Genomic DNA, 11178 nt, shown 5'->3' on the forward strand with positions numbered 1-11178 from the left:
GAATTCCCTGGTGCTTCCCGTTGCACTTTACCCCGCCGCCTGTTCTTTTTCTAAAGATTTGTGACTATTTATTATGACGTTTTATTTATGCTTTCATTTAAGATTTTTGCATTTTACACTTTTTTACTATTAAGCTTACCAGCTTTCCTAAAGGATGATCTTCTACCCGGCACTGAGCGCGCTTATTTCTGGCTAATATTTATAGGACGTCGTCCTGGCCTCACGCGTTTCACGGCTACCGGGTTTAGTAAGCGATGCGTGAACGTCATTTCTATGGTAATAACAGATTCTGACGATAGATTCCCAGGAAACGCGTCCTTACGTTGACCAGCGACGAGAATAAATGGAGATCTTTGTGTAATGTGGACAATCAAGTGCAAAAAAGGTCACTTTAATGCTGTGCCACAGACCTGAGAATGCAACCTGCCGTGGCTTCCTTTTGGTAGCCAGGACGAGAAAACTTCTGGTTCAAGATAAGATCTTTCAAAAGAGGGACAGAGAAGTCTTATGTCATTTCTTATGCCAAGTTACCGGGACGGTGAGGAGCCAAAGAGATAAAGGACGTGAGGCTCTGTACAGAAATGTTTTTGGGTGCCCATCACACCTGGTCACCATCACACCTGGTCACCATCACTTCTCCCCAACGTGTATTGCATAATCTTGTGTCCTGGGGTAAGAGATTTGGGGCCCGTCCCTTGTGTCTAAGGAAGCAGGGAGACCTTGAGTTGCTTTTCTTATAATAGTGAATGAAATATATGGTGCCATGTCTGCTATCTAAATCTGTGACAGGAGGTGAAGGAAGGGGGTCTCCCTGAGGTCTGCGTACATCTCCACCGCCATTAAGTGTTAAAATACCCATAGCAGATTTTTTTTTTTATGCATAAATATATTTTTACCCGTTATTGTACTTCCAATAAACAGCCGTGTAAAGGTGCTGTTCCACTTCGGAAACGTTAATGATACCCTTAAAACATACTAAGCAAATAAAGCTTGGCAAGGCTGTAGCTTTGTTCTTTACTCTGAAAGTTAAACAACAACACGGAGCCTTTCGAGAATCCTTTATAAATGTAGTATTTGTGGAAAGATGCTTTAATACGCAAATATTCTTCGCCCCTGTTCGCAGATTCTCCTTTTCCTTTCTATGACTGTTATGCTATATAGACACATTATACCATTATTACACCATTTAAATCATATATATATATATACTCATATATAACTAGCGAAATAAAATACACTTTTGTCTATCAGGCCTTGTCTATAAACAATCCTGATCTGAATTTAAACCGGGTAGAGAGATGTAGATAAGGGCACCTGATATGCCAATGTTTGATTCTTTACCCGCAGTTACATCATCATTTGCACCCGCCGGCTACTTTACACATAGGTTTGAGCCCTGACTTAAATAAATACTGATATAAATATTAAGGATCCCGTCACACTAGATGGCCATATATTACTTCGCCCGCCACTACGTCAAAGTACCCCAAGTTTGGCGAGTCCTATGTCATTTTCCACGGCTATATTTCCTACCAAGGAGATGAATCAGTGGGACTGCAGCGCATTTTAACCCAAATGAGACTCTCAATCAATTTAAAGCCTTCTTCAGACGCCGTTAATAACGCACCTGTGTCTGCAGGTGAGCTGCACAAGCAAAATAAAGTGCATTATGGCATGTGATGGCAATACAGGCATGCCATACTGTATATAATATATGTACCGTAAACAATATATATAATATCATTTGCTCTGAGGTCTAACAATCATAACGGGCAGCTTTGTTGAAGGATGATGTGTATTGTAGGGACTTTTAGGCATTGTGTCTGTGTATTCCTGAGAGTTTGGTCCATGCGCGGCAGATATTTACCTGTAAGCGGTTATTAGGTCGCGCTGCGTGCGGCGTTACATCACATTTTATTTATGTTGCTCCAGCAGCAATAGGGGAAACAGTGACTGTTATGCTATATAGACGTTACCAATAAATTTCTCAAAATTCTAATTATTGTCAATTTCATGAATATACGTTAAGACGTACTGGTATAGAGGGGAAAGAGGGCACTGTTCTTGGGAGCTTACAATCTAGATGGTGATACATTTTATTTACCTTCCATCCTTGCTGTTATTTACAGGTAACTCAAATGACTAAAGTGCTGACAGAATGCAAGTAAACTATGCAAAGGCATATTAAAGGGTTAAAACCCCCAAACTGTTAAGTGTTAGTACCGATTTGAACGTCACCATGTTACCTCCGCGTTCCACCGGCCGATATGCAATCCTTTCCTCCCCGTGTTAATATCTGGTGGAAGTTCTAGATCCGTGTCTTGCGATTCTGTGCAAAGAAAGTACATGTGACGTTGATTTGTTGTCCTTGATTGAGTTCTGTTCTAACAGCTGGAAGTGCGATAAGCAAACAAACAAAATAAATAATGGGGCTGATTGAGTAAACCGGTGTCATTTATTTTCTATTACCTACTGCCAGTATGCCGAGCTGTGTCATTACAGAGAGAGGCTAGTGTCCCAGTCAGCTGTTCCCACAGAATACATATTAAAATACATTGTAACCACCTTAATACACATTCTCTTACCCTTAGGAGAAGCTGCAGCTTCAATGCAATGAATACGCTAGGTGACTGTGCACAGACTTATCATCTTCTTAGATAATGTTTGCACTTTGGGCACCATGCTTTAAAAAGGAACATACAGAAGGTATTGTTGAAGAACAAACCCAATGGTGCTCGGCCCGCCGTTGTATTGATGAGAAGCGCGGCCCTTTCGCTATAGAGCTACACGTTTTCTCCGAAGGCTGAGAGTAAAAATATATTTCTAACTGTTCGGCATGAAGACCCCACACAGCTCTTATTGGAGACCTCAGAATAGTGTGAACAGTGTGGGCTCTGTTGCCCTATGCTGGTTAGGTGACATAAAATAACCATTTATCACATAAAATCTGAGCTGTAGAGAGATTCAACCCCTGAGCTTTGGAGGTCCCTGTGCTCCTGTCCCTACACACTGGAGAGTAGATTAAATAGATATATTTAAATATACAAGTGTCACAACAGCAAAAGAATTAAAAACCAAACTATGCATCTTGCGATTGTTCTAATTTTTGCAACACTTTCTCCAAAAGTTATTTCTGTGAATGAAAAGGTGCAAAGAACTAACTACCACATCCTGCGTGGTACACGTATCGAGGCGTGTAGCCACGTTTATATGTACCATGACTTGATTCTAGACGCTGTGTGTTGCAGCCTTTACACATTAGCCCCCATGTCACCACATACTGAAGTATTCATTTTCAGGGTTCCAGGGACAGCTTCTTGCATTTCCCATACATTCTATACATACATGTGTGTCCACGTCTCATAGCTTTATTCCAGATTTGTTACGTCATACGAACGGTTCACTTGTGAGCTGAACCATGCAGAATGAGTTATTTTTATTAATAAAACCATCCAAATAAAAATTCCTATCTTTCTTTGTAGCGTATAATAAACTATGTCCATTACTCTGAGTGATACATTTTGCTTCTTCCAACAAAAAAACTCTTTATTCGATCCTTTTTTTTGCTGCAGTTTGTATATTAAGTATGTTAATTAACACTTTGTAAGATGTGACACATTTTCATTAAAACGTGATCCTTTTTGCTCTTGATTTGGGATGGGAAAAGGTTTAACCCGTAACTTGTTTGTTTTTATTTTATAATAATTAAGAAAATATTCACAGGACTGGAAAACTTGAAACACGGCACTAAAGAATGTTCAGAAGCCATCGTACAACCAAATTATAAACAATAAACACATAAAAACAGCAATAAAATACAAAACTAATATGATCTCCCTTCAGCGAGATCCACGTCTCCTCAATAAAATTCATACAAGGAGAAATTAAAAACTAAAAGATTTGTCATATTTCCAGCCTAAACTTGGCTAATAACGAGAGGTGATCAGAGGAATTGTTCTTGTTGGGAAGACCATTAACACTCCATAGATCTTTTTCAGTGAGCAGTGACAGCCGCCCAAGCAGTTTCAATCCATTGCAAGAGACATCCAACCCTGCAAACCAAAGAGACAGACTGTGATTCAGCTGGAGCATCAAACTAGTTTACAAAGTCAGAAACCCACTATGTGGTTACTAAACCTACTAAAAAACAGCAGCTGGCAGGATAGATGGTTTCAATGCCCTGAATTCATTACATATTAAAGAGCCTCCCCTGGCAAATGTATTGGCAAGGGCTAAGCTGGCCCTGCATAATACATGGTCTGATCAGTGGGGGTCGCTCACAATATCTAATCTAGGCTTTATACAGGGCCATCTAAGTTATTGTTTCAACAGAACCTCACTGGCTTGGCCTTCCACAATGTAGAGCGAAGTCAGGGAGCCGAGACAGCAAATTTCCTCTTTACTGAATAAAACACTATAGAGAAAAAATACAAGAGACTTGCAGACTCAGTACAAGCGAATTACTTTTTTTAAATCATGGAAACATAATACCAAAATATAAAAATATATGGTGCGTGTATATATATATATATATATATATATATATACTCATTAACCCTCAGTATGTAACTTTACATATATTTTTAGAATACCTGGTGGCCTGACTGCATCTCCTACATGCTATTATACACCGATCAGCCATAACATTATGAGCATCTGCGTAATACTGTATAGGTCTCCCTTTTGCTGCCAAAGCAGCCCTGACCCATCGAGGCATGGACTCCACTAGATCTCTGAAGGTGTGCTGCGGGATCCAGCACCGAGAGTTAGCAGATCCTTTAAGTTGCGAGGTGGGACCTCCACGGATGGGACTTGTTTGTCCAGCATATCCAACAAATGCTCCATTGGCTTGAGATCTGGGGAATTTGGAGGCCAAGTCAACACCATGAACTCGTGTTCCTCGCACCATTCCTGAACTATTTTCGCCTTGTGGCAGGGAGCTTTATTGGGGTGTACATGGTCTGCAACAATGCTTAGATAGGACGTACGTGTAAAAGTAACATCCACACGAATGTCAGGACCCAAGGATTCCCAGCATCACACTACCTCCACTGGCTTGCTTTCTCCCAACAGTGCATCCTGGTGCCATGTGTTCTCCAGGTAAGCAACCCACACAGACCCAACCATCCACATACATCAATGGCCACCCATGACCCTATCGCTGGTTTACTGACAGGCACCATGGCGAGTTTCAGTGTTATTCACTTCACCTGTCAGTACTCAGAATGTTATGGCTTATTGGTGTACAGCATACAATGAAACAAATTGATTTCCTTTTTCTACTGTGAAACTTTGGGAGAATCATTCCTGCTAAAACCCACTCAAGCCAGGCATATAAACCCCACATAATGGCTCTTGCAGTGAACTTTGAACGGCTTGGTTGTGAATGAATTGATGCCACCTGTTATCTAGCACTTTGTGTTATAGTGCAACGAGTACTGTGCGCCATGGACATGGTGGCTGTTTAACTAGAACATGTATTTAGTCTTGCCGTAAGATATTTTATGTGATCAGTGTTGACATTAATGGTATCTCACTATATATTTGCAACTTGCCTGCCACCCAGTGTTAAATCTGTACATACACGCTTTGCAACCTGAGGCTGAGGACGAACCACTGCCACAACGGCTCTGCTGAAACGGAAAAATTAAGATTATAGGCCTCTTCAATGCTAAAATGATCAACAGCGGCTTACCTGGATCAGTGAAAATGTCATCTTTAGCAGAGGAGTAGAAAATGTAATCCACAGTAATGGCAGATCTGGAGTGGCAGGTGGTGACCTCGGGGACGCCGCTCCCAGGAATGTAATGCGAATATACAGAGGACAAGCTGAACCGATGCTGCAAGCTGGAATCCACGCTGTCAAAGCCAGACGTTTAGGATAAAGAAGTCAGATTTCCAACAAAATGACGCACCGCTTAATTATTATAACACTTCGCAAGGGGCAACCAATATGTTCTCCATTATAAAGTTTCCCTCAAATATTAGTTCTGTTATGTATGTGTGTTTTATGTGAGTATACAATATCCAAGATTAAGATATTTTTAATTGGTAATAAAAAAGGTACTTTATGGGAAGTAAAAAGGCATAAATGGACTAAATCTTTAATCTTTTTTACTTTTTCAAAAGAGAAAGCAGATATGCAGCTGAAAGTTCAGAATACCTTTTATCAAACACGTCTTCAGCAGCCTCCTCGATGGTTCCACCTCCAAAAACATGGAAAAAAAAACCGAACATTACTAATGATTATAATCCAAGTTTTAGCACGTTAAACCAAGCTTTCACAGCACAAAGCGTATTGTCACTGGTGGATAGCTCCGGGAACACAATAAGGCCGCTGGAAGTTATGATTTAGAAAGCAAAAACCCAAGGCCAGATTAGGAAGCCTTGAGTCCTGGAGCAATTATACAGAAAGGGCCCCGACTCTGTATTCCCCCAATTTTATTCTCTGCCTCTTACGTTCTTTGTTCCTACTCTTATATTCTTCCTCCTCTTCGGCAATTTCTTTTGCACCTCACTTGCTGATATCTTTTCGTCACCTTTTTCTTTTATTTCGCTTGTCTGCCTTTTACATTTTTCATCCTCGTCCTAGCTTTTATTCTGCCCCCCCCCAATACACCATTACATAAAAATGAACACACGGTACGTACTGCCGCCTCTACTTCCCTCCTGCACGTTCTTTGTGGCCTGCAGCTCCCTCACCGTGTGGCGTTCCGATCGGGTCCAGTAACGTGCAGCAATCATCCTCCTTCACGGACACTTCGAGCCCACAAGCGATGGCGTCATTTCCAGGCGCGCAGCGTCAGTACGAGAGGATGATTGCTGCACATCACAGGATCGGATCGCCGCTTCATTGGACAGGTGAGAACCGGTTATCTGAACCACCCAGAACAAACGGGAGAAATTGCTCTGTGCGCGCCACCATTAATCTGGCCCCGGCAGCAACCGATTATAAGAACATTATAAGTTACACCTAGAGCAGTTCTTTAATGGGACGCATATGACACTAAAATACATTCATAAAGGTTACGTCTTACCCGACTCTTCTGTTATCTCCTTTGTCTCATACACACAGTTCTGAGAAATGCCCAAACTTTTTGGCCAGATAGGAATAGACAAAATCCTCTTCCCTGTGGGGTACTTTTCCTGCCCTGAAACCTGAAAGAACAAGTCATTAGTGAAATCAAGTAACCATAATCGGGGATAATTACAGAGAGGTAGCGACAGCCGAGTATAACGTATGGGATCAGAAGAAATACAATGTGCGTTCCAAAGAGATTCTACGACATTAGTAAAGCACGGGCTTCTCCCGTTTTCTGCTGCTCTGAAATGTTCATTTGGTGGGAAGACAACATTCTGCAACAAAAGTATAAAGAACCTGGACCCCAATTTGCAGAGACTTTTTTTTTTTTTTTTAAATTACCCTTCCAACAGACAATCCCGCATAGTTCAGCATTCCATCTCTTATAAAACGGTGCAGAGGCGATCCAGGCACAGAATTAAAATCGCCGCAGAGGACGATGGGACAGTAACTCGTGTCCTTCAGACGAGCAACTCCGGATATCTCCGCCAGCAGAATGGCCAACTGAGTCAACTTAATGTCCCCTCGCTTTGGATTATACAACAAGTGTGTGTTCGCGACGCATATCGTTGGAGCTTCTATTTCCGTTCTGGGCTGAAGCAGCAGCACGAGGCCAATGTTATCCCTGTCTAGCAGCGCTATGTTCCTTCTATAATATTCCACAGGTTTCGCCAACGCCAAAATAAACTTGGAAGACTTGAAACATATGGCACAGCCATCCGGTTTACTCCCCGTGCGCGTCTTATATTCACAATGATATCCTAAAAAGACAACACGAAGAAAAAAAAAAAAAAAAAAAAAAGACATACAAGTTAAAAACTACAAAGTTATAATGTGTAAGCATAAAAAAAGCTCAAGAAACTGAAGTTATAGATAAAAAGGTTGACACATATCTAAGTAAAGGTTTTTGTTTTGACAGAACTTCAAGATGTTAAACTTAAAATATGACCTCAAATAAAAGAAAACATTTTCTTTTATGCTCCCTGTCTCTTAAAAGCCGTGTTTAAGGTTCTCTCAGGACTTTAAGTATGTAAGGTGGCAAAAGTTTGACACCTTCAGATTCACTGAAGGACTTATTGACAGCTAATAAGGATGTACTATTGTAATTTAGGTACAACACCTAAGCTCCACAGTAAAACAAGGCCAGGGCTTCCGAACCTTATTCTAAATCTGCTTTGAGACAGGTAGGGTGACCACTTTAACCCCCCCCAATATTCACATGCTACTTGCCAACACACGCAAATTTCATTGCATTGAAAGAAATTGACTACTGCATCCACAGAACCATATATATTTCTCAAAAATAAAGTTAAAAGGTCCCCACTCCAGCCACCATATGCACTTTAATGCATGATAGATTGGCACTCCAATTATTTTTAATGCAGTCAGGTTTTCAAATCCATGCTTGGGATTCTGCAAAATGTCCCAAAGTACATTTGCCCCTTTCCGTAAAAGCCTAGTGTGTTGCCTGTGCCATCCACGGACAAGACAAACACACACTTTCTACTACATGAACTTTCATCAATGTATCACGTCGGGGTCCAGCAAACAAAGGGTGCACGTTGGGACTGCCGTATAACAGGCTATGGACCATTAGGATGTTGGAATTTGCTGGACTGCCAAAATACTGCATACCAAGGGCTTCCAAACTGGGCTTGATCTGTGTTCTGTAGTGATCTTCTTGGACCTCTTGTAAACAAAGAATCTACAAAAAGAAAGAAACAGGACTCCAAACCAGCTTTCTACCACACCTAATAAACAATCACTCATGCTCGCTCCACGAGATATTATACGGTAAAGCATAGCCAGACTTTTAAAGCCATTATAAACATGAATTTTAATTGGCTTCTGAACTATTTTACATACTTACAAGGGATCCGTTATCGACTTTATGTACTTTGTAAGCCGCACAGTAAAAGAATATCCCCTTGCAGATGCATGGATGGATTCTACCGCATGCACTCTGACTCATTCCTCACTATCCAGCTATTTGGAGTCCGGAAGATGCGAACATCTCCCGACATGCCGTATACTTACTGCCATTCCTTTTTTCATTTCAGTGGGGGGGGCGCTTTCTGAAGCTGATCTGCTATTAGCTGGTTAAAATCAGCGGCACAGATACCAACTGACCACGGAGGAGACGGGTGCTATTGTTTTATTTTTTTAATATTTAAATACATATTAAAGAATAATATGTATTCTTCCTAACTGCCGCTTTAAGAAAGGAAAGCATTACAGAGACAGTATATGTTCTGGTTTGAGACAACTAATGAAAAAAAAAGGATCAGCGGATGGTTTATCTGTGGCTGGCTCTTGAGTTTTTCATTTTCTGCAGTAAAGTCATTATCCTGCCGCAAACAGCGATGTTCTGGGACATCAAATGCAAAGCACTCGAAAATGATGAAATCTTGCAGATTATTCCAAACATAGCAGTGTTTTCCCTATAAGTTCTGTTATATAATTCACTCGGAGGAAGGGAAGTTTTCAAATGACTGGATAAGATTTAAGCCCCACTACACAGATACTATACTTCTGCTCCAAACTGGCATCAGCATAGGTTTGTGTTAATCTGCGTGCACAAGACCATTGATATTATTACAATTATTTACTTAAATTGTACAAATAAAGAGCCCAGGCCAGACTAGAGCTCAAAGTTCCTGCATAAAAAACCTGAACCTTTTACAGAGGGGAAAAAAAAAACCCAGCATGACTTCGCCAACTTAATATCCTCCCCAACAGAGAAAACAATCACATGAATCCGGGTAATCTCCCAGAGCTACAGTTAAACTTACATCAGCATCCATCTCCTCGATCTCATTAAGGATATTGGGGAGTCTGTAGCTCCAGAAGAGAAGCGGCCGTCGGCAGTGGCTGTACAGGTGAGCGTTGTCTTCCAACAGGTCTTGGGAAAGTATGTTATAGGAGAGGACAGTGAAATCAAAGCTTTCTGTACATCTCCGACTGTCATTCTCATCTCTCGCCCTTGCTGTGTAATACTGGCTGAAGTCCTCCCATCCTCTCCTTAGGTTTCCTGTCGGAAGAAAATTAGAAATGGAGCATATTTACATAAGAAGCTGATGAGGGTGAAATAAAGCATTTTAAGCTGTATAAATACGTTGTTCTTTAACAAAGCTACAATCATGTGGGATTTAAGGGGGTGCCTGCGTTCTGCGTTCATGCTGAATGTCTAGAATCCCCTCGATACTCATAGGAAAGTACAAAGCCTTCAAAGTTTTCCTGATATATATAATATATATACAGCCAGAAAACCAAAAGCCACTAACACTCACCTTTTCTGTCTGCATCTTCTTCGGAGTCGGTGACAGGAGCAGATGGGTCAGGTATCGGCGGTACTCTGAAATCTTTTGTCGGACTGTATGATCTCTTTGAAGACACCTTTCTCCCATGACGGCTTTCCTCTGTACTTTTAACTCGTTTCGGTAATGGTTCATCTGCTTTCGATGCCATGTTAAGGTGAGACGTATGAAGCCAGGCTGACGGACGGGGATTCCAAGGAACACAGGAGGGATTCTGATATTGAGCTCTACTAGGGACAAAAGAATGATGTGGTCGCCACTCTACTGGAGGGTGCCAAGCATTGCCAGGAGTGTAAGGAGTCCTGGGGTGGTGTCCTGTCCACCATGGGGACCTAAAAAAGTGTCTATTCATGCGCAGAGATTTGGGGTGTTCAGCACGGGCAACCCAGTCTCTGCCCAATCGGTGAAGACGACGAGGTAACATGGGGTACCCTATACAGAAATAATACAATCAGGTTAAGCTTGTTGCATCAAGTCCAGTGCTACACGGCGGGGCAAAATAAGGATGGTGGATGGAAGCAAACAATACAATCTAAAGGACTGATAGTCAGGGGAACATTCTGGTTCATGGATAAGGAAGCGCTGCAGGTTATTACACATTAAAGCATTCTGCTTCGTTTAAAATTTATATTTGAAAGTAACAGTAATAAAAAAAAATAAAAAAAAACACACAATTGTTCCTTTTCCAGAATATTACTTTCAGAACATCGGAGACTGTTCTTGGTTCTTGTTCTTAAAACTACCTAGATTACTAAAACGCCCAAGGTTTTGCAGGATAAG

General features: G+C 41.3%; 1 protein-coding gene across 1 annotated transcript; it reads right to left on the reverse strand.

Moving 5' to 3' along the window:
* Window positions 1-3903: 3903 nt before the first annotated feature.
* LOC149303107 (RNA 2',3'-cyclic phosphatase ANGEL2-like) lies at window positions 3904-10549 on the reverse strand. Its single transcript, XM_089481326.1, has 8 exons — window positions 10372-10549; window positions 9874-10112; window positions 8717-8786; window positions 7424-7842; window positions 7031-7158; window positions 6495-6556; window positions 5696-5851; window positions 3904-4052 (listed from the first exon to the last, which is right to left on the reverse strand). Exons 1-8 carry the CDS (start codon window positions 10547-10549, stop codon window positions 3904-3906), a joined length of 1401 nt encoding a protein of 466 aa, XP_089337452.1.
* Window positions 10550-11178: the final 629 nt, after the last annotated feature.

This window comes from Sceloporus occidentalis, unplaced genomic scaffold (genome assembly GCF_023333645.1).
Source record: "Sceloporus occidentalis isolate IW3139 unplaced genomic scaffold, rSceOcc1.0.p SCAF_15, whole genome shotgun sequence".
NCBI lineage: Eukaryota > Metazoa > Chordata > Lepidosauria > Squamata > Phrynosomatidae > Sceloporus > Sceloporus occidentalis.

What these genes read in the sequence shown, in the direction of transcription:
- LOC149303107 (XM_089481326.1), bottom strand. Translation starts at nt 10,549, where the DNA reads ATGGCATCGAAAGCAGATGAACCATTACCGAAACGAGTTAAAAGTACA. An exon ending in AGAAGATGCAGACAGAAAAG is followed by an intron (nt 10,113 to 10,371) that starts GTGAGTGTTAGT and finishes TTCTTCCGACAG; the next exon opens with GAAACCTAAGGAGAGGATGG. An exon ending in GCCCAGTTTGGAAGCCCTTG is followed by an intron (nt 7,843 to 8,716) that starts GTATGCAGTATT and finishes TTGTCTTTTTAG; the next exon opens with GATATCATTGTGAATATAAG.